At 36.9% G+C, this 24,019-nt stretch overlaps 1 protein-coding gene across 1 annotated transcript in view; it reads left to right on the top strand.

Annotated features, from left to right (window-relative positions):
* The window catches only part of RALGAPB (Ral GTPase activating protein non-catalytic beta subunit), a 101,788-nt gene that overhangs the window by 6,485 nt on the left and 71,284 nt on the right, over positions 1-24,019 (top strand). Inside the window, exons 3-9 of the mRNA XM_021711584.1 lie at positions 495-658; positions 2,233-2,419; positions 10,862-10,993; positions 17,129-17,307; positions 18,387-18,535; positions 18,665-18,881; positions 22,379-22,580. Coding sequence (XP_021567259.1) covers positions 495-658; positions 2,233-2,419; positions 10,862-10,993; positions 17,129-17,307; positions 18,387-18,535; positions 18,665-18,881; positions 22,379-22,580 — 1,230 coding nt within the window. The remainder of the gene's footprint in view (positions 1-494; positions 659-2,232; positions 2,420-10,861; positions 10,994-17,128; positions 17,308-18,386; positions 18,536-18,664; positions 18,882-22,378; positions 22,581-24,019) is intronic.

Here is a 24,019-nt window from a genome sequence, read left to right on the forward strand (position 1 = left end):
GTGGCCGGGAGCGGCCACTGCACTCCAGTCTGGGTGGCAGAGTGAGACTCCAACTCAAAAAAAAAAAGAAAAGAAAGAATAAATGAAATACATAGGTTATTCTGCTTCATTGTAAGCAGCAGGAGTGGCTGTGTGTATTTACTCTTCACTCAGCAGAGACTATTGAGTGCCTGTTAGTATGTTTTAGACATAGGAAAAAAAGGTCCATTTTAGACATAGAAAATCTAGAAGTGAAGTTTACATTTTCCTATTCCCTCCTTTCTCCCAGAAAATTTCCAGTTTCTTATAGCAGCAGTAGAGTGAGATCCCAGAGTACTGAACTGTACAGTGGGGAAGAAGTAGCTTTAAACTGAAGAGGATGTGGTAGCATTCTCTGCTGATACTGTTTGGAGGCTTCATTGGACCACTACTTGCTGCATTATAAGTTGCCTGTCCTTAAGCTGTTGCTGTCTCTCCTCCAGGCCAGTCAGTGATAATCTGTCTACTTTCTTTAGACAGGAACAGGGTTCCAGTCAGATCCGACTATGCTTACAAGTCCTGAGAGCCATTCAGAAACTGGCCCGTGAGTCGTCTATCATGGCCCGAGAAACCTGGGAAGTCTTACTGTTGTTTCTTCTGCAAATTAATGATATACTTCTGGCCCCACCAACTGTTCAAGGTTTGTTATTTTTTTCCTAATTTTTTGAGTTCTAAATATAGTTAATCTTTAAATTCAATAGGTAATAGACTCATTTGGGATTTAAATTTTGGCATGACAATTTACAAACTAAGGTTAACAAGTCATAAAATGGAAATCCCAATGTACAATATGATTTTGGCACTAATGAAGTTATTTTACTTTCAGTGATGATTTTGCTAATATAGGGAGAAACTCAGTAAATTATGCATGTTTGGGAATAGTAACTTGTTTTGGATATTAGAATATAGCCTATAAAGAAAGAAGTAATTAAATTAGAACCTATAGGTAACATACCTATATGATAACAAAGTAGTTATCAGAGTAGAGTCTGAAAACTTGATAGTGACAGAAGATATTTTGTTCAGTAAATGAAACCTCCAAAGTCTTTGAGTGTTCCATTTGGAGGTATGCCAGTATGCCATTCATTACATTAAAAAGCCTCCATTTTATAAGAGTTTAGGATGTATTTTAAGAGCCCTGCTTTGTATGTTGTAACACTGTGTATACAAACTATAAGTTGATCTTCTAGTTCCAAGTTCCCTTGTTGGTTATTCATTTGTGTATGTTCTTTACTGACACACGTGAGTGTGCTTGTGCTCTCACACAGATGCAGTGTACAAGAAAATATCTAAAAGGAATCACAGAATGTTAGTGTGGTTAGGGATCTTATACTATGCTGTGATCTTGACAATAGCTGGCCAGACATTGATTCATCGGCTCTTTGCTACTCACGTCTCATACCAGGGATCTCAGCAGCACGAGGCAGGCAAATCATCCCCCTCATGTGTTCTTTGTTGTTGAAACTGGTTTTGCTTATTTGAAATATATATTCTTATAGCTTTTCCTATTTTGCCTTTTGGAGCTGTGCGGAGTTAGGACCTCTGCTATTGTTTTTCTTGGCTCTAGGGCTCAGAACCAGGGAGCAGGTATATGTTCATGGTTAAGCCACTGTCCTGCCCATTACCAGCCCTTTTTCTCCTGTATTTGTCTCTCCCTTAAAGGGTGGCTTTCAAATACCTGGAGCATTTTATGGCAAAATTTGAATGTTTATTCTGATTCCTTCACTTACTGACTTTGTGAACCTAAGTTTCCTCATCTTCCTCATCTTCAAAATGGGTATAATTAACAATTGACACTAGCTGTTACAAATACCTATCCTGCAAAATTGATGTAAGGATTATGTGAGGCCATGTGTATGGACTACTTGGCACAGAAACTGACTCAGAGTAGTCGTTCTTCATGGGCACTCATTCTTTTCCTTCTCCTCAGTGCGCCCCTGTTCCGCTTGCTGGAAGATTAAGATACTCAATACGAACTGGTGTAGCAGGGCAACTTGAAAACTTTCAAAGTAACAATTTGTTGATGTAGCCATGATTTTCTTCACAGGAGTTCCTAAGAATTGCTTCTCATTTTTACTATTAAATGTTATTTGAAAATTAAAACTTGACATTGCAGTTATTTTAATTTTTTGATCAATTCTCCCAAATCAGTGAATCAAAGATTCTGCTTTAAAAATAAGTTTGCCAAAGATGTGTTTTCTTTTTGTTGGTAAGGTGGCATTGCTGAGAATCTAGCAGAGAAGTTGATTGGTGTTCTCTTTGAGGTGTGGCTACTGGCTTGTACTCGGTGCTTCCCAACACCTCCTTATTGGAAGACAGCCAAGGAAATGGTGGCTAACTGGAGGCACCACCCAGCAGTGGTGGAGCAGTGGAGCAAGGTCATCTGTGCACTCACTTCTAGGTAGGTTATCATTGTAAACTTGCCATCCTTCACCTGTCTGACTGTAGGTAGCTTTTTTTTCTGGTTCTGAGTCTTTCTAGGATTCATGAAATACATTATAAAAAGTCTGCACCCGTTATCATTGTACTATAGAATTGAGCCATTTTAAAAAAAATGGATAAAACAGTTTAGCTAGTGCCTTTCTGAAACCTTTTAGTATAATCAAGTATTTTTCAGAAGCAGATACATGTTGTACCATACTACCCCCATCAAAAATTCACTCTTATTCTGACTATTAAAATGTTCATGACCATCATTTTATTTTATTTATTTTATTTTTATATATTTTTGAGTCAGAATCTCACTGTCACCCAGGCTAGAGAGCAGTGGCATGCTTACAGCCACTGAAGCCTTGACCTGCTGGGCTCAGGTGATCCTTCTGTTTCAGCCTTCCAAGTAGCTGGAACCACAGGTCTGTGCCACCATACCCAGCTAATTTTTTGATTTATTGTAGAGACAGGGTCTTGTCAAGTTGCCCAGGCTGGTCTTGAACCCCTGGACTCAGGCAGTCCTGTCATCTTCACCTCCCAAAGTACTGGGATTACAGGCGTGTGCCACTGTACCTGTCTGTGTGACTATTATTTTAAAAAAATAAATCATAAAAAGGTATAACAGAAAAGTCAAGCTCTCCTGAAATTCTACTATATATGTTTATATATGATTTTACAGAAATAGGGCTACACTATACATACTATTTTATAACCAAAGTGGGCGGTTTATTATTATTTTTTAAAGAGATGGGATCTCTGTTGCCCAGACTGGAGTACAGTGACATGATCTTAGCTTATTGCAGCCTTGAACTCTTGGGCTCAAGGCATCCTCCAGTCACAGCCTCCTGGTAGCTAGGACTGCAGGCATGCACCATCCTGCCTGGCTAACTTAAAAAAAAAATCTCTTATAGAGATGGAATCTTGGTGTCCAAGCTGGTCTTGAATGCCTGGCCTCAAGTGATGCTCTTGCCTTGGCCTCCCAAAGTGCTGGGATTACAGGCATGAGCCACTGTGCCTGGCTGGCAGTATTTTAAACGATAATTTTACCTTTTTACCACTTACATATAATACCATCACTATTCTATGAATTGTTAAGTTCATTTTTTGAGACTTAGTTCAATCCTACATATATTAATATACAGGCATACCTTGTTTTATTGTACTTTGTTCTATTAAGCTTCATAGTTATCTATGTTTTTTGAAGTATCAAATTGAAGGTTTGTGGCAACCCTGCATTGAGCAAGTCCATTGGTGCCATTTTTCCAATAGGATGTGCTCACTTAATGTGTCTTTGTCACATTTTGGTAATTCTCACATATTTCAGACTTTTTCCATTATTATTGTATCTGTTAGAGTGATCTGTGGTCAGTGATCTTTGGTATTATTATTGTAATTGTTTTGGAGTGCCATGCATTCCATGTAAGATGGTGAACTTATGACATGGTGCCCATATAAGATGATGAACTTAATTGATAAATGTTGTATGTGTTCTAACTCCTTCACCAACCAGCTATTCCCGACTCTCTCCCTTCCCTTGTTCCTGAGTCAGAACAATATTGAAATTAGGCCAGTAAGTAACTCTACAGTGGCTTGTTAGCATTCACATGAAAGGGAGAATCCCATGTCTCTCACTTTAAAAGCTAGAAATGATTATGCTTAGTGAAGAAGGTGTATTAAAAGTCAAGAATGACCAAAAACTAAGCCTCTTGTACCGAACAGTTAGCCAGGCTGTGAATGCAAAGGAAAAGTTCTTGAAGGAAATTAAAAGTGCTACTCCAGTGAACATCTGAATGATAAGAAAGCAAAACAGCTTATTGCTGATACAGAGAAAGTTTGAGTGGTCTGGATAGAAGGTCAATCCAGCCATATTATTCTCTTAAGCCAAAGCCTATTCCAAAGCAAGGCCTTGACTGTCTTCAGCCTTGTGAAGGCTGAGAGAGGTGAGGAAGCTGCAGAAGAAAAGTTGGAAACTAGCAGAGGTTGGTTCATGAGATTTAAGGAAAGAAACCATCTCCATAACATGAAAGTTAAAGGTGAAAGTGAACTTTCTTAAGTGCCGATGGAGAAACTGCAGCCAGTTAACCAGAAGGTCTAGTTAAGATCATTCATGAAGTTTTTCAGATTTTCAACAGATTTTCAGTGTAGGTGAAACAGCCTTCTACTGGAAGAAGATGCCATCTAGAACTTTACTTTTTTTTCTTTTTTGAGTTGGGGTCTCACTCCATTGCCCAGGCTGGAGTGCAGTGGCACACACACACTCAATGGTCACCCCAGCATTGACCTACTGGGCTCTGGCTGTCCTTCTGCCTCAGCCTTCCAAGTAGCCAGAACTACAGGCGCATGCTACCATGCCCAGCTAATTTTTGATTTTTTTTTTCAAGGTGAGAAAGCAGGATTTATTAGAACAGAAAAACTCCCATAGCGGGAGGGGGCCCGAAGGGGTTGCCCCATTTTTGATTTGTTGTAGAGGCAAGGTCTTGCCAAGTTCCCCGGGCTGGTCTTGAACCCCTGGGCTCCCAAAGTGCTGAGCCACCAAGCTTGGCCTAGAACTTTTCATAGTTAGAGACAAGAAGTGAACACCTGGCTTTAAAGCTTCAAAGGACAGGCTGATTCTCTTGTTAGAAGCGAATGCAGTTGGTGACTTTAAGTTGAAACCAGTACTCATTTACCATCTTGAAAATCCTAGGGTCCTTCAGAATTATGCTAAATCTGCTCTGCTTGTGCTCTATAAATGAAGCAACAAAGCCTAGATGACAGCATATCTGTTTACAATGTGGTTTACTGAATATTTTAAGCACATTGTTGATATATACTGCCCAGAAGAAAATAGTTTTTTCAAAATATTACTGTTCATTGACAGTGCACCTGGTTACCCAAGAGCTCTGATCAGATGTACAAGGAGATTAATGTTGCTTTCATGCCTACTAAGACAACATTCATTTTACAGCCCATGGATCAAGGAGTAATTTTTATTTTCAAGTCTTATTGTTTAAGAAACAGTTGTTCCTTGAGCAGCATGGGTTTGAAGTGTGTTGGTCCACTTATGAGTGGATTTTTTTTTCAGTAAATATATTGGAAAATTTTTTTGAGATTGTGACAATTTGAAAAACTCACAAACTGTATAGCCTGGAAATATTGAAAAAGTTAAGAAAAAGGTATGTTATGAATGCATAAAATACATGTAGATACTATTATTTACTACCATGTGGATACTATCATTTACTACCATAAAATGCATACATATTAAACTATTGAATACTATCATTTACTACCATAAAATGCATACATATTAAACTATTGTAAAAAACTAAAATTTAGCTGGGCTCGGTGGCTCAGTCTGTAATCCCGCGCCTTTGGGAGGCTGAGGTGAGTGGATTGCCTGAGCCTGCGGGTTCGAGACCCGCCTCTACAATAAATCAAAAAAATTAGCCGGGTGTGGTAGCGTGTGCCTGTAGTTCCAGCTACTTGGAAGGCTGAGGCGGAAGGATCGCTGGAGCCCAGCAGGTCGAGGCTGCCGTGGCCGGGAGCGGCCACTGCACTCCAGTCTGGGCGACAGTGAGACTCCAACTCAAAAAAAAAAAAAAAAAAAAGCTAAAATTTATCAAAACCTGTGCGCACAAATACAGACCCTATGTGGCACCGTTTGCAATAATATGTAAACAACATATAAGGAAATGTGAACAAATGTAAAGATACAATATTAATTCACAACTACATACAGTTAGCTGTAGTATGTGTGATAGTACACTACCATAATAATTTCATAGCTACCTGCCATTGCTGTTGCAGTGAGCTCAAATCTTATGAATATCTGCTTAAAACACTGTGGGGCACTAATCATTTCTTCTAAGAGATTCATCTCTCTAGTAAATTTAGTATTGCAGTAAAAAGTGATCTCTTAAGGTTTTCATGTTTAGTGGATTACCATAAACCTGAAATAAATAACACCTTGGGGGACCCATATGAAGTGCCACTAATGGTACTGGAGTGCATTACAAGAAAAAGTTGAATGTACTGTAGATTGAGGTCTGTAGCTGCAGTTGCCCACCATTTCAGATAGACAATTCATCTTATAAACAGATGATACAACTTTATGGTATCAGTAAATACAGTGCAGCACTATAAATATTATTTTCCTTGTGATTTTCTTTCTTTTTTAAGAGATGGAGTCTCACTGTGTTGCCCAGGCTGAAGTGCAATGGTTATTCACAGGCATGATTATTGTGCACTACAATCTTGAACTTCTGGGCTCAGGCCATCCTTCTGCATCAGACCTCTTGAGTAACTGGAACTACAGGCTCATGCCACTCCATCTGCTTTTCCTTATGATTTTCTTAATAATATTTTCTTTGCTTTACTTTATTATAATAATACAGTATATGATACATATACATACAAAATATATGTTAATCAACTGTTTATGGTATTAGTAAGGCTTCTGGTCAAAATTAGGCTATCAGTTAATTGGGAGGGAGTCAGAATCTCTGTAGATTTTCAGCTGTAGGCGGGTTGGTTTCCTTAATCCCCGGATTGTTCAAGGATCAACTGTACATTTTGTCAGGCTGTAGCTGCCATGGTTAGTAATTTCTCTGAGAATCTGGGCAAAGTAAATTGAAAACCTTCTGGAGGCCAGGCTCGGTGGCTCAGCCTGTAATGTCAGCACTTTGGGAGCCCGAGGCGAGTGAATTGCCTGAGCCTGCGGGTTCGAGACTCATCCGGGCAATTTGGCGAGACCTCGTCTCTACAATAAATAAAAAATTAGCCTGTAGCACACGCCTGTAGTTTTGGCTACTTGGAAGGCTGAGGCAGAAGGATCGCCAGAGCATAGCAGGTCAAGACTGTGGTGGCTGGGAGCATCCACTGCACTCCAGTCTGGGTGACACAGTGAGACTCCAACTCAAAAAAAAAAAGAAAACCTTCTGGAAAGGATTCACCATTCTAGATGCCATTAAGAACATTTGTAATTCATGGGAGGAGGTCAGACTATCAACATTAACAGGAATTTGGAAGAAGTTGATTCCAACCCTCATGGATGGCTTTGAGAGATTCAAGGCTTCAGTGGAAGAAGTGGTGGAAGTAGCAAGAGAACTAGAATTAGAAGTAGAGCCCAAAGATGTGACTGAGTTGCTGCAATTTCATGGTAAAACTTTAATGGGTGAGGAGTTGCTTCTTATAGATGAAAGTGGTTACATGACGTAGTTTCATCTGCTTCTGGTGTAGATACTGTGAATATTTTTGAGATGACAACAAAGGATTTAGAATATTACATAAACCTAATTATAAAGCAGTGGCAGGGTTTGAGAAGATTGACTCCAATTTTGCAAGAAGTTCTGTGGGTAAAATGCTATCAAACAGCATTGCATGCTACAGTGAAATCTTTTGTGAAAGGAAGAATCACTTGATGTGGCAGACTTCAATGTCTTATTTTAAGAAACTGCCACAGCCACTCCAGTCTTTAACAACCATCAATCACCCTTATCAGTTAGCAGCATCAACATCGAGGCAAGACACTTCACCAGCAAAAATGACAACTTTCTAAAGACTCAGATAATTGTTACCACTTTTTAGCAATAAGGTATTTTTAAAGTATGTCTTTTTTTAGACATAATGTTATTACATACTCAGTAGACTGCAGTATAGTGTAAACATAACTTTTATATGTACTGGGAAATCAAAAAGTTTGTGTGACTTTGCTTATTGTGATAATTGTTTTATTGGGGTGGTCTGGAATTGAACCCGCAATATCGCTGAGATATGCCTGTGTAACTCTAAAAATAGATAAGGACTCTTAAAAAAACAGAATTCTAATATTATCATACCTAAGAAATTGACAGTTGTTTAATACAAGTTAGATAGTCAGTGTTGGGATTTCCTTTATCAGTCAGTATTCATGGGTTCCACATCCATGAATTCAATCAACCACAAATAAAAAATATTTGGAAAAAAAGGAATTCCAGTGTTCTAGAAAGATCCAGAAAGCAAAATCTGGATTTGCCTTGTGCTGAGTACTACATTGAATCCATGCATATAAAGGGATGTGTATGCATTGTATTAAGTATAAGTAACCTAGAGATGAATTAAAGTATATGGGAAGATGTGTGTAGTTTATATGCAAATACTACACCGTTTTTTATAAGGGACTTAAGCATCTGTGGATTTTGGTATTTGAGTGGGGTCATCCTGCATCAGTCCCCTGGACACCAAGGGGCAACTGTATAGTTTCTGCCTTCTTATTTTTATTTTTTTGTGTTTATTTTTAGTTGAAATGGGTTGTTTGCCTTTAAAGTGTTTCACATTATGGATTTTTATGATTATGTTCACATTGTTAACATGATGCGTGTATTTTCTGTAGACTGGTAATTAGAACAAGAAACTTGATCTGATCCAGGTTTGACTGGGGGAAAGGAGAAGGGTGGCAAGAACAAGTACTTTGTAGGTGGTGTTATGTGTCAGAAAGCAGGCTGCTTTTTTTCTGAGTTAATAAAATATTTATGTCTTTATTATCGTTTTAAACTAAAAGATGAAACTTTGGTATATTCTGTTGATTCTGTATATCATGGTGAAACGTCAGTATTATGAATCTGCTTGTAAATAACACTTTTATCTTTTTAAAACATGCTTATAATAGAAAATTTGCATACTTTTATCTTTTTATTACATGCTTGTAATAGAAAATATCTTTTTATTGCATACTTATAGTAGAAAATTTGGAAAATATTGGGACAAACATCCATCATTTAGAGATAACCTATATTAACATCTTAATGTATTTTTTTCATTAAGTTCCCCTTTTAAAAAAGCAACTTAAGATTATTCTATATAGTATTTTTATCTGCTTTTTTCATTTGATAGTTGATTCTTGTCACTTTGGTTACAAGTGTTTTTTTCATTCTTAAATCGCTCTTGAGATCATATTTCTAATGCTTTGTAGTTTTCCTTTATAAAGTTGGAATTTTAATTTATTGAACAATTTTCTTATTGTTTTGATATTTATGTTGTTCTGATATTTATGTTGTTTCCAGTGATTTACTTTAAACATATTGTTGATATGAACATTTTAATTTATTGAACAATTTTCTTATTGTTTTGATATTTATGTTGTTCTGATATTTATGTTGTTTCCAGTGTTTTACTTTAAACATATTGTTGATATGAACACTTAATACACAGTCTTTGTATGTATGTAAGATATCTCTAGATATAGAATAATTGAGTTGCAGGATTTCTAACAGTTTTGATATATTTTGAATATTGCTGTTAATTGAGTTGTTGAATTGAATGACTTTTATGGTACACCATAAATTCTAAACTTCAAGTAAAGTTGTATTTATGAATAAATTACAGCTTAGTTATATTGCAGAAATTTGTAGTGGGGTGCATTTTTTAAGAATAATTTATGATCTATCACAGAAACAAAGAACTGAGTACCACATGTTCTCACTCATAAGTGGACCCTGAACAATTATCATAATACTATAAGGAAGGGATTGGCAGTAGTAGGAAACTGCCAGGAGAGGGAGAAGAGGTTGGGGGACACTTTATAAGTAACAGTACCTGATCTCAAACCAGGTGACGTGGGGACCAAAGTAAGCCCCAAACTTTACGTGTACAGTGACCATCTGTATACCTAACCCTGAATTGTATACCACATCTTTAAAATAAAAATTAAAAAAAGAATAATTTAAATATTATTTACGCTATAATTTCAAATTATGGTATATTACATAGTAATATAAAATAATTGTATATTTTATACCATCTATGTAATTATTATTATAAGCAATATATAATGTGTAATAATATATAATATAAATAATAAACTAAATGAACTAAATAATTAGATGTTTTTTAAAATATTTTAAATTATTTAATAGACACATACTAATTGTACATATTTGTGGGGTACATACTGATGTTTCAATAATAAAATAATGCATAGTGATTGGATCAGGGTAATTAGCATATCCATTATCTCAAACGCAAAAATCTAGAAATCTCCTTCCAGTTTGTCTATTTTGTATTTTATTTTTTTGAGAAGGTGTTTTACTCTGTCACTTAGGCTGGAGTGCAGTGGCACGATCATGGCTCACCACAGCCTCAAATTCCTTGGCTCAAATGATTCTCCTGCCTTAGCCTCCTGAGTAGCTGGTACTACAGACACTCACTTCCATGTCTGGCTAATTTTTAAATTTTCTGTAGAGACGGGGTCTCACCTTGTTCCCTAGGCTGGTCTCGAATTCCTGGCTTAGTGGTTCTCCCACCTTGCAGTTTGTCTGTTTTATAAATGAGGTTTTTATATCTTGTTCACTTGTGTGAAGTACATATTTTATTTATTTTCTCTTATGTTTCTATGCTTGAGTGCATTTTTAATTTAAGAAATGGACTCAATGGTGTTCATCTTTTTATTTTCTAGATTGCTACGCTTTACATATGGTCCTTCATTTCCTCCATTTAAAGTTCCCGATGAAGATGCCAGTCTGATCCCTCCAGAAATGGACAATGAGTGTGTTGCACAGACATGGTTTCGCTTTTTACATATGTTAAGGTATTATTACTTTATTATTTCATGTGTTCTTTACCCTACAGTCAGTTCTTAGGGCAGGAAACATGCTGTAAATCTCATTTGAATTCTGAATGTGGATGCTAAGCACAGTTCATCAAATGGAACTAACTTGGACAACAAGCTCATCAATAGCACGTCCTTCCTGCTCTCTACATCCCAGGAGGGTCAGGCTGCTCCTGGTTCACACTCTCTAGGAATGTGTTCCTTGTGGTAGAGGCAACGCTTATTTTCCTGCTTGTTGCTGCAGTCTGGATGATGATCTTGTTCCTAGAACTTGGTCAGATTCTTTGGTGACTGTAGACTGCTTTGCTTCTCTCTGTGTCTAGCACTGACTGGTCAATCTGCCTTCTGGAGTTCTTCTCTTGTAGCCTGTTGTTTAAAATTTCACTGAGAGATATAACCTAAAATTTCACAGAGGAATATACTCCCCTTCCTGTTATCCCTTTCTTTTTTAGTAATTCAGTTTTATCACTTTATACATGTCCCTCTTCCAGCACCATTCGTGTGTTTGTGGGACTTCTGTTGTAAACTGTCTGATTTTTAAACTTTCCTTGCATATCTTTCTTGTTTAACTAGCCTAATTATTCTATTTGTGTATTAGTGGTTCTCAATTATTCTGTATGGCCTTTTTTAAAATTAGGATGTTAATCATTTTTTATCATTTCTCTCCAGTTTGTGACTGTACTTTGTGTTTTTTAGTTTTCAGTGTTTAGTTTTTGAATGTATTTTTCTTTTTCTTTTTTTTTTTTTTTTTTGAGTCAGGGTCTTACTCGGTTGCCTAGGATGGAGTACAGTGGCACAGTCATGGCTCACTGCAGCCTCAAACTCCTGGGTTCAAGCCTTCTTCCTGCTTCAGCTTCCCAAGTAGCTGGGTCTACAGGTGCATGCTACCATGTCCAGCTAATGTTTAAAATTTGTTGTTTTTTTTTTTGAGTTGGAGTCTCATTCTGTCACCCAGACTAGAGGGCAGTGGGCGCTCCCGGCCACCGCAGCCTTGACCTGCTGGGCTCCGGCAATCCTTCCCCCTCAGCCTTCCAAGTAGCAGGAATTACAGGCGCGCACTATCATGCCTGGCTAATTTTTTTTGATTTATTGTAGAGATGAGGTCTTGCTGCCCAGGTGGGTCTCGAACCCACGGGCTCAGGCGATCCACTCACCTCAGCCTCCCAAATGCGCGGGATTGCAGGCTGAGCCACCGAGCCCGGTTTGTTTAAAATTTTTCTGTAGAGATGAGGTCTTGTTTTGTTGCCCCAGCTGGTCTCAAACTCCTGGGCTCAGGCAGTTCTCTTGCCTCGGCCTCCCAAAGTGCTGTGATTCCAGATGTGAGCCATTGTACCGTGAATGTATTTTTCTGTGATCATTTTCTATTTCCTTTAAGATTAGAAAGTTTTTCTGTGTTCCTTATTCATGTAGTTATTCATATATGATTTCTTATTTTGTTTCCTTTGTGATATTAAGCTCTTTTATATACAGTGATATCTGTCTTTAGTTTACAAATTCCATTAATTTCTTCACTTGTTCTTATACCAGATTCACACTCTTAATTATGTTAACTTTATAATATTTACTGATATTTAGTAGGCCTAATGTCTTTTTCTCTTTTTCCTTCTCTTAGAATATTTTTTACTTCTTACTTGTTTAACATTTCAGATGAATTTTAGAATCACAAGTTACAAACACAAGCAAACAGAAAAACACCACAAAACCTTTAGGGTTTGGATTGTGTATTAATTTGGGTGAAGAACATATCTTGCTTTAGCAAATTAACCATCTTTCATAAAGTCTAGAGTAGGGGCTCTATTCTCACAGTTAGTTGTTCAGGGACCCAGCTGGCAGAGGCTCTCCTATTTTCAACATGTGACTACACTAGGGCCTCAGCATTCTAAGTAGGAGTCTCTGTATCTGGTAGCAGATGGGGAAGAGAGAGCAAGAAAATTGTGTGGAAGATTGTTATGGGCCAGGCCTTGAAGTGATGTAAACCACTGCTCCTTATATTCCATTGGCCACAACTCAGACACACACCACACTTAATTGCAAGAGAACAAAGAAGGAAAAGAGAAAGTGGTGAACTACTAGCCAGACTCTGCCAAAGATGAGAATTATAGTAAGCCTATATTTATATTTAGGAAAAGCTATTATTTTACATTGAGTCTACCTTTCTAAGAGCACATGCTGTCTTTTTTAGAATCTTTTATATCTTACAAAAGTATTTTGTAGTTTTCTTCATAAAGTTTTGCATCACTCCTTTATCATTATTCCTAGGTATTTATGGCTAATGTTATAAAAAGCTAACTGTTTTCTGTTATTATATCTTCTAGATGGCTATTGCTGCTGTAAAGAACATTTTTTACTTTACTATTATATATGGGCATTTAAAGGAGCTCTGAGTTTTCATTGATTCTCCTGAGATAGCTAGTTAAAATGGACACATGTGCAAATAAGAGGTGTCTCTTTTCTAGTAATTCATACTCAGTATGTGGTGACTAAAAGTGCTTTGGATGCAGTAAGTCTTGGATTGGGTCAAGTTTTATACTTTTTTCTTTGTGAACTTGAGCAAACAGCTTATTATCTCTGTACCTTGGTTTTTTTTAGTCTACATAATAGGGATGATAGTACCATCTTGCTATAAAAATTGAAGAAGAAAAAGTATGTAAAACAGTACAATATCTAGTACCTGGTAGGTGCTTGCTATTTCTGTATATTATTTTGCTGTGTTCATCAGAACTTCTAGAACACTGTTGAATTAAAATAATACTTTTTGGCCAGGCTTGGTGGCTCAGCCTGTAATCCCACACTTTGGGAGACTGAGGTGAGTGGATTGCCTGAGCCTGCGGGTTCGAGACCCGCCTGGGCAACTTGGCGAGACCTCATCTCTACAATAAATAAAAAATGAGCCGGGCATGGTAGCACACGCCTGTAATTCCGGTTACTTGGAAGACTGAGGCGGAAGGATTGCTGGAGCCCGACAGGTCAAGTCTGCAATGGCTGGGAGCAGCCACTGCACTCCAGTCTTGGCGACAGAGTGAGACTCCAACTCAAAAAAAAATAATAATAATAAAATAATACTTTTTTGGCACCCTTCTTTTGTTCTGATTTTCATTGGAATGCCTCCAATATATGGAATTTTGAGTAGGATGTTTGTTGTTGATATTAGATTTTGTATTATTATTATTTTGGGTCGGAGTCTCACTCTGTCGCCCAGGCTGGAGGGCAGTGGCATGTCCATGGCTACTGTAGTCTCGATCTGCTGGGCTCAGGTGATCCTTCTTCCAAGTAGCTGGAACTACAGGCGCGTGCCATCATGCCTGGCTAGTTTTTCTTGATTTATTGTAGAGATGAGGTCTCGCCAAGTTGCCCAGACTGGTCTCGAACTCATGGACTCAGGTAGCCCTCTCACCTCAGCCTCCCAAAGTGCTGGGATTACAGGCTTGAGCCACCGCGCCCAGCCTTAGATATTCTTTTTTATGCTCCTGGTTTCCTAAGTAACTTTAAAAGTTTAAAGACATAAATAAAATCAGGAATAGTACTGAATTGTTTCAGGTTTTTTGGTATTCATTTAAACCGTTGAATGGTTTTTCTTCTGTGACCTGTTGATGTGATATATTAGTTATTTTCCCATTGTTGAACCTTTCATTTCCTGAGAGAAACATTCTGCTTGGTTATGAAATGCTATTTTAAAGTTTTTCTGACTTGACTCTGGTTCTGGTTTTTTTTGATTAATTTATGTTTTGGTAACTTTTTTTTTTTTTCGAGTTGGACTCTCACTCGGTCGCCCAGACTGGAGTGCAGCGGCCGCTCCCGGCCACCGCAGCCTCGCCTGCTGGGCTCTGGCGATCCTTCCACCTCAGCCTTCCGAGTAGCTGGAATTACAGGCATGTGCTACCATACCCGGCTGATTTTTTCATTTATTGTAGAGATGAGGTCTTGTTGCCCAGGCAGGTCTCGAACCTGCGGGCTCAGGCAATCCACTCACCTCAGCCTCCCAAAGGCGCGGGATTACAGGCTGAGCCACCGAGCCCGGCTTGTTTCGGTAACTTTAAAAAAAAAGAATTGGAAAACTTTCTGTCCTGGAATCTTTTTTAGAGGAAGTTCTTAGATAACCTTTTCTTGTTTCTTTATTCTTAATTAATCTCTTAGACTTTATCTTTCTTCTTAGACTGACTTTGGTACTTTAGTCAGGGTTCTTTTGGATATAAAGATTAGGAACTGACTTAAGCAAATGTTGGTGAAAAAGAGAGGTTATTATGTGACGATAGAGAGGTCTTATTGGGCTCCAAGAAACAGTGAACAACCAGTTCTCATGTTGTGGAGTGATCAAAGAATCCTTAGGACAAGCCACTCTGTCATCTGTCTCTCTTAGCTTTTTGGCTTCTCATGTGCATTCACACCATTTTCTTTCTCCAGTAGGCCTTCCTCAGAGTCCCTGTTTCCTCCTGCCTTTGAGGGGTAGGTGTAGCCCCCTCATAATTACCCAGTGGTGTAAATAGCTGCGATACTATATGATCTCAACTCCATTCCTTTTGGTTCAGTGGGACTTTCTCTTTACTCAGATTCTCAAAAGGGATGCATTGGGTTAAACTAGTTTTGTTAATTAGGCTACATTAGTTGTAGGTCTCCAGCAGACATCTGGATAGACTTCTTTAGGACAGTTTTACCTCCTTGCTTAAATTAGCTTTAGATGCATGGGAGGCAGGTTTGTGAGAGTTATTCAGAAGAGGCTACTGTGAACCTTGGCAAATTTCTGGAATGAAGGCTGGATATGATGGGGAGACAAGCATCAACATTTTTTCTGGTTTGTAATACTTTACCTTTTTCTAGAAAAACCAAAAAAAGCTTGAAAACATTTTTGATGAACAAAAATGGGAAACATTTTTTATTTTTTCCCATACTGTTCTCAAATACTTGTTCTTGGACTTGTTTGTGTATGACCACCTACCCTTCAGCTTTACCCAGAAATTCTATTTCAGTAAATTTAAGTGGAAGGTGGATTTTTAACAGGCTCCTCACATGTGTCAGCTACATAGGACATTGGGGACTGCAGGAATGCAGTTTCTGTTATCTGTTCCATATCCTTTGTTAGCCATTCTCATTTCAAATTTTATTGAATTTGTTTTCTGGATATTTGGATTCCAATAAAATCATTTCTGATTTACATCTTGTATAAGCTTTTCTCTCCAGTTTTCAATATCTAATAGTCATGAAGTTAGTTAGAGGTACAGTCCATTTCAACCTTACTGCCTATTTTTCTAATTTTTGAACAGACGGATTGTAACTCCCAGCAGGCACTGCTACTAGAGACTTCTTACCTCCTCTGCCTCACATGATGAACTGCTATTCTATGGATGTAGTGTGCTACCAGTGGAAGCCCATTTTTCATATATGTATACATGCTCCCCTACCCTACTTATAGTTACTTGAAGTTAAGAGTCCTTCGATGGTTGGAAAAAGAGGTTTCAAAGGGCACAGCATGTATAGACCACTGATTTCTATTTCTTAGCCTAGTTCTTTTGCCTTGTAGCTAGTGGAAATTCTTTATACTGACTATAGTTTATTTATATTACTTTGAATTGGAAAGACTGTTTGACAGCAAAGCAGACCATCTGAGTGAAATTTAAATCTGTTTTCAAGGAAATATTTAAGGTTATTTGAATATAATTTAAATGGAACTATATTGTCTTGAAATGTATGGCTTTCGTGCATGTATATGAATATTATATAAAACTATAATCCTTATTTTTAAATAGTTTTTAAAAAATGAGTAATGTTAATATTAAAGTAGATTTTCTCCTTTGAGTTCTTATAGCTTTACTATCCCATTGCTCAATTCTAAACATATTAGAAAAAGTATCCATATATACACTTAGAAAATTAAAACTTTCTAGTTTTACTTTGATTCTTATTTCCTGAATAGGTAGAATGAGTTCATGTTCAACACACTGCAAATCTTCTATACAGAAATGTTGGTGTTTGAATCCCTAGCTCATTAGATATAGATCAGTCTCCTTTCTGAATCAAATTAATAGGCACAAACAATCCTGTTCTTAAATTAGATTGTATATATTTTATTGCCATAGAAATTTCTAAATGTGTAATTAATTCTTCTCTCTCTTTTGATAGTAATCCTGTGGATTTGAGTAACCCAGCTATCATAAGCTCTACTCCCAAATTTCAGGAACAGTTCTTGAATGTGAGCGGAATGCCACAAGAATTGAATCAGTATCCCTGCCTTAAACATCTGCCTCAAATATTTTTTCGTGCCATGCGTGGAATCAGCTGTCTGGTGGATGCATTCTTAGGTGAATTTTGTGTATGTTGCTGTATGTATGATGAGCTACATTTAGATAATTCTAGAGTCTAATTCTAGGAGCCATTACTGAAATCCCAAAGGAAAAGATGAATAGATTTGATGACCAGTAAGTAACAAGCTAGGACAAATTATTGCAACAAATATAATAGCTAGAGGTTTATTGTTGTGCTTACATACATAGATCAAACAAAATGTTAAGAACAAGAAAAGGCTTAATAGATAAATGGACAAAGGATATGAATACAAGATTGCAAAAGAGAAAAGTGTTCATGCTCACTAGTTATCCAAGAAAATACAGATTAAAATGCATTAGGCACCATTCTCATGTACATCTTTAGGAGGCAGTTATACCATTTGTGAACCATTCTTCTTCACTGTTTTTATATTTTAGGTGTATGAAAAGTCAGAATTTTTTAACCTTATTGGAAGGCAGTGATATTTAATATCTGTTATTTTCAAAAACATTTGCTATATACACTTATTAATATATTACATTGTACAAATATTAGTTCTGATTATGTTTAGCTACTACATAGCAACCAAACTCCCAATATAAGCAATATAGTTTGTTTCCACATATGTTCTATCAAGGGCAGGCATGATAGAGCTGGTATAGCAGTTTCATTACTGTCAGAGATCCGAGACCCTTCCATCTGGTGGCTTTCCATCCTTTGTGCACTGCCTTAGGCAATGTTGATTGAGTGAGTTTCAACTGTCCTGTTCAGGAATTAGGAAGAAAGGAGAGTCTGTATGTGACTGGTCCTTTAAAGGAGATTTCCTGGAAGATCTACACCAAAAATCTTTTGACTAAGATCTTTATGGTCAAAACTTGACCACATTTAGCTACAAAGAAAGCTTGAAAATGGAGTCATTTTTTTGGGCAGCCATATTTCAGCTAAAGTTTGTGTTCTGTTACTTAGGAAGAATGGTTGAATGGATATTGGGAGGCAACTAGCAATCCCTGCTATAGCCTTTGTATCCCAAGCCTTCAATAGTGTTGCATGGGGAAGATTTTCTGATCCCACATTTTGAACTGTGATGAATAACTGCATTTATCTTTTTTTAAAGGCATTTCTAGACCCCGATCAGACAGTGCTCCCCCAACACCTGTGAATAGATTAAGTATGCCTCAAAGTGCTGCTGTTAGTACCACCCCACCACATAACCGGAGGCACCGGGCTGTTACTGTGAATAAGGCCACCATGAAGACAAGCACAGTAAGAGTTTGCATTATCATTGTTATGCTGTATAAGGTTGGCTTTTAAATCTGCCATCCTTTTTATGAAGTCCTGCTGTTTTCTCAAACTTTTCATGGGTGTGGGTATATTCTTGTGTCCTTCTAATAGGTTAGTACTGCTCATGCCTCAAAAGTTCAGCACCAGACTTCCTCCACCTCTCCTCTGTCAAGTCCAAATCAGACTAGTTCAGAACCCCGGCCACTGCCTGCCCCTCGGAGACCAAAGGTTAACAGCATCTTGAATCTCTTTGGATCATGGTTATTTGATGCAGCATTTGTTCACTGTAAACTTCATAATGGGATAAACAGAGACAGCAGCATGACTGGTAAATATTGCTCAAGAAATATGTTATCATTTTTTCCTTTTCCTTTTTTTTCTTTTTAGTCTTTCCTACCTGCAAGATTAATATGTATCTTAAAAAGCTCTGTTTCTGACCAAGCAATGTCTTGTGCTTAACCCCTTCCAGCTGAAGTAACAGAACTTTGGAAGTTTTCCTACCTGTCTTTTATGTATGTTCTATGAGTTTTGGCCTTTTGTCTGGTTTTATTAGACATTCTTCAGGTTAGCCACTTTTTGTTGAATCAAATTCTTTTCACTAGGTGACCTGGAAGTTCCCTTCATGTCAGCCAGGATAATAATATTTATATGAAGACTTAAAGACTTTGACTGGAAATTTGTCAAAAGAAGTGTTTTCTTAGATTATGACAGCCATTCACTCATTAGTACATGTAAATACCAGAAAATTTATGCTTCACAGTAGACTCTGACCTCTCAGGTTTTTGGCTAGAGAATTTTATTTCAAGGGCACATTTTCAAAAATACTGTTTTCTCTGTAACTTAATAAGACTAATGGAGAATTAGTAACTCAACCCTGATATCTTCTTTTAAATTTTAATATAAAAAGGAAACTGCCTAAATAAAATAGAATTTATTTTTGTCATCTTACCTTTGTACTTGGAAGTAGTGGTATAGGGTGCAGGATGGATAGAGGGAGTCGTACAGTGTATTTTGAATATTTATGATGTATCTTAGCTAGAAAATGATAATGGCTGATATTTATTGAGCTACTATTACTGTGCCAGATATGTGATAGATGCATTAATGAGTGTATTGGTTGTTTGGTAAGAAAGCACTTTTTCACTGGGTTTGGAACTAGGTCGAGATAAAAAGATGTCTAATTGTGTTAGTTATGAATATCCAGGGAGAATGTTAATTCCAAGGATCAAACTAATATAATGGCCATAAGGTTCTCTACTTTCTCTCAGAAATGCATTTTTAGCTATTATGTATCATCTCAGAATTAGTATCTATGTCTGTGAACATTATACACATATAATTATTTTAGATATTCTTATAGATCTTTTAAATAATTTAGAAAAATTGTGAATATATAAATCTTTTTAGGAATATAATTTGAGAGTTGCATTATTAGGGATTCCTTTGCTTACTTTATTTTGTTCAGATTTAGACACTTTATATTCTACCATTTTCATATTATAATTTTATTCACAAGTTTGAAAATAGTATTTATTTATGACATGCTTACTTATGTTAAGTAAATGTGCTTACTTATGATGATTAAGTGAAAACCTTAAAAATTACTTTTGGGGTATGTTTTCTTTGTGTTCATGTACCTTATGTTTTGAGTTTTCTGAATCATGTTTATATTTATTAATTTGTATTGTATTTTCTAGAATGCGTCAGTCATATTTTTGTTTTTTATTTTTACTAAGATGTAATTCTTATAATGTAACTTTGGGATATAGAGCTGTGGACACTGAAGTTCCTGAATGTAGAATGGCTCAACCCACTGCTTCATTGGTGGGTTTGCTTGGAGGAAACTTCAGATCTTTCTACTCTGTAGGAAGTTTGTAACAGCTTTGTTCACTCTCTTGCACCAAAAGATAGAAACCAGAGTTAAAATCATATATGAGCATCTTAATTGTAACTCTTAACATTTTCTTTGCTGGGGAGAAGATACAAGCTTCTTTTCTCCTCATTGTGTTCAGATATGGTAAAGGCTGTTACATTACCCAGGAGATAGGAGGTGTCCAAGTAGTTGAAGAGGTTAGAATGCTGTTGAGTACCAATCTTGAGGTCTTGGGTGTGGTGGAAGACTTGGATATGCTAACTGTTTTTTAAGTACTGGCTGCCATCAAGGAATTCTGCCATGCAGTTCACCTCTAACTTAAAGTATTTACTTCTTTGGACTGGTTAGCTTTAGATTTATGTGACAGTACACTGTTCTTTGTAAAAGTAACATTGAGCTGGGAAGGGTTAATAAACTAAAATTTTAATGCACGTTATGGGCAGTTCCAAACCTCAATTCTTTGTAGTTGTGTAATTTTCTTTGTTCATTGTTTTGCATGATACAAAAATCATAATTTTGACCTGAATGCACAATTTCCTATGTTTTTTGAACTAGCTTGTGGTATCGTAAAGCTTTTAATTTAACTTTTAAAAAAGCTAAAAAGCTTCTTAACTTATTGTAAAATTTCACCATCTTTAAAGTATTTTATAATTACTGCTGTCCTTTGATTTGTTTCCATTTATTTCTATTATCTTGCAGCATCTTTTATCCAAATTCTTCTTTCTTATAAATCTTGTAAGTAGGAACCAGAAGCTTCTCCTTAATTGCAGTCATGTTTTTATTTTTTTCATAATTCCATTAAAATTTTTGATTGTCATTGTCTCTTGTAGTTTTTGCACTTGGGAAGAAAAATACTTTTCTGTGTTTCGAATGGGGAAGATTGTTGGCAAAAGCAAATTAATCTGCCTGAATCAGTCCCATTATTTCTGTATACTAGTCTGGTCATGTCATGAATTCCAGGACTTTGCACTAACTGTGTTTTGGCTTTTTTTTTTTTTTTTTTTTTTAAGCTTTAAGCTTATTTTTATACAGATTTAGTGTTTGATTTGTATGCATTCTGCATGTAGTGTTTTTCAAATGTATTATTGCTAGATAGCTTATTCAGGACTAAAAATGGCTCATGGGAAGTTGCATAAAGATTTTGCTTGACTCTGCATTCTGTTAAATCTATAATTACAAAATAATTTAAGCATTTCACATAGAGTAAAAAGATTTCAAAGTGATTTTCAATACACTGTGAAATCTTTTGTTAAAAATAAAAGCAACTTTCGAAGGGCTTCTGTTTCAGTGACAATGAATTACCATGATAATCTTTCTTACCAATCCAATTTTCTGATTTATCAACCTCAAGTTAGCTGCTGTCTGTGGTTGTTAAAATTCATTCTCATTTTGCTTGGTTGGGCAATTCTTTGGTGTGTGTTTTGGAATTGGGTGGGTGGTGGGAATTCTCTCTTTCTCTCTACCCATTTCTCATCTTTACTTTACCCTATCCCTAAAGTATACAAACTGCCATGGGGTTGCCCATTTAGTTATAATGTCCATCTGGGGTAATGTATAAATTGCAGTAACTATTTTTCTTGATGTTTAAGCATCATTCTCTAGGGGGGGATAAAAACAAAATAAATAATAGAAAAGCCAAATTCTGTGTTATATATCTGTATGTTAATACAGATATATACAAATGTACTCTTCTGATCAAAAATTCAGTTGAAAAATGCTTCTTGTAGAATATGTTAAACTGACAGTGCCACTGTAAATTAATCGTTACCCATTTTCAAAGAAGATTTCAGAGAGCCCTTTTTAAAAACATTGACACATAGTTGCTAAACAAAAGCATTATTGGATTCTAGTAGCTATTTAATGACACCAACATTTGATCTTTGTGTCCAGGGTCCCATGAGCCTATTTGGCACATTGATGAATATAATAAAACCCTCCTTTTCTCTCTCCAGCCATGACAACACAAGCTAGCATGGAGTTTCGACGAAAAGGGTCACAAATGTCCACGGACACCATGGTTTCCAATCCTATGTTTGATGCAAGTGAATTTCCTGATAACTATGAAGCAGGAAGAGCTGAGGCTTGTGGGACACTGTGTAGGATTTTTTGTAGCAAGAAGACTGGAGAAGAGATTCTGCCAGCTTATTTATCCAGGTCTTAGAATTTTTTTTTCCATTTATATAGTTTTGATAGAAACTTGTAGCATGGCTTGGTAGACTAAACTGATACGTAAATGTTAGTTTGAAATACCTATAAATGTCTTTCAATAATTAAAATTTGATTGAATTCTTTCATATTATTTGCCTCATTAGATTTGGTAAAGACCCTTAAAACAGTTTTTGTTTTAGAAGTGTTATTTATTTCATTTTATTTGAATTTTATTAATTATGGAGAGATTTGGAAGGACCACAATAATTTGTTAATTAATTTTAGTGTAGTATCGGGCATGTAGACAGTTCAGAAATAAGCCAGCTGTAAATTCTGCTTCTGAGGAACTTATTTTTTTGAGTGAACAAAGCCATGTACACAAATAATGACGATTCAATAGGAATAGGAATAGGAAGTTGGTGGGAGAGAGGCACAGATAAAGTGCTGTGGGCATTCAGAAGAAGAAGCAATGCACACTTACCCCAGGGGGCTCAAGAAAGCATTATGGAGGATTGGATGATAGTACTGGACTATAAGGAGTGGGTAGTATTTAGACTATTATTAGGAAGTTGGGTAAGATCATCTTGACCAAATCTCTGGCTTCAACTTTTTTTGCGAATGGCTTTGCCATCCATTCAGTTGCTGAGGCAAGAAACTAGGAGTCATTTTAGACTCCTCTTCCTTTGTATCTTTATTTGGTCTACCAATTCCTGCCTTTCTGCTACTTAATCCTCTTTCTGGTCTCTCTTTCCACTCTGTCCTTACCATGACACTTCAGAGTTTGTCTTTTCTCCTAAATTAACTTATAATGACCTCGTCTTCTTCTTGACTCTGTTTTGCCCTCCTCAATCGATCACTCACATGAGATTAAAATCAACAAGATTATTTTGGTATCTGTGTACCTGCTAGATTCTCAGGAGAGAGGATTAAACTGACTATCCGAGATAACCAGATGCAGAAGCACATAGACATGAGAAAGAATGGTATATGCAGGGGATTAGGCAGGGGGTTATCTTAACTTAAGGCTCTTGACTTTAAGCAACAGAAACTCTCTCAATCTGACTAAAGTAGAAGGAGAATGAGTTAGGAGAAGCTAGTGATATTTAATAAGTTCTAAGGTCAGGATGTGTCTCAAAGCATTACAAAGAACAGGAACCAGGCCAGGCATGGTGGCTTATGCCTGTAATCCCAGTATTTTGGGAGGTGGAAGTGAGAGGATTGCCTGAGCCCAGGGGTTCGAGACCAGCCTAGGCAACTTGACAAGACCTCGTCCCTATAATAAATTTAAAAAATTAACGAGGTGTGGTGTTATGCACTTTTTTTTTCCAGGTACTTGAAAGGCTGAGGTGGAAGGATCGTCTGAGCCCAGTAGGTTGAGACTGCGTTAGCTGTGAGGGTGCCAGTGTACTCCAGCCTGGGTGACAGAATGAGACTCTGACTCCAAC

Source organism: Carlito syrichta, unplaced genomic scaffold, assembly GCF_000164805.1.
Source record: "Carlito syrichta isolate Samal-C Ts95f unplaced genomic scaffold, Tarsius_syrichta-2.0.1 Scaffold302386, whole genome shotgun sequence".
Taxonomy (NCBI): domain Eukaryota; kingdom Metazoa; phylum Chordata; class Mammalia; order Primates; family Tarsiidae; genus Carlito; species Carlito syrichta.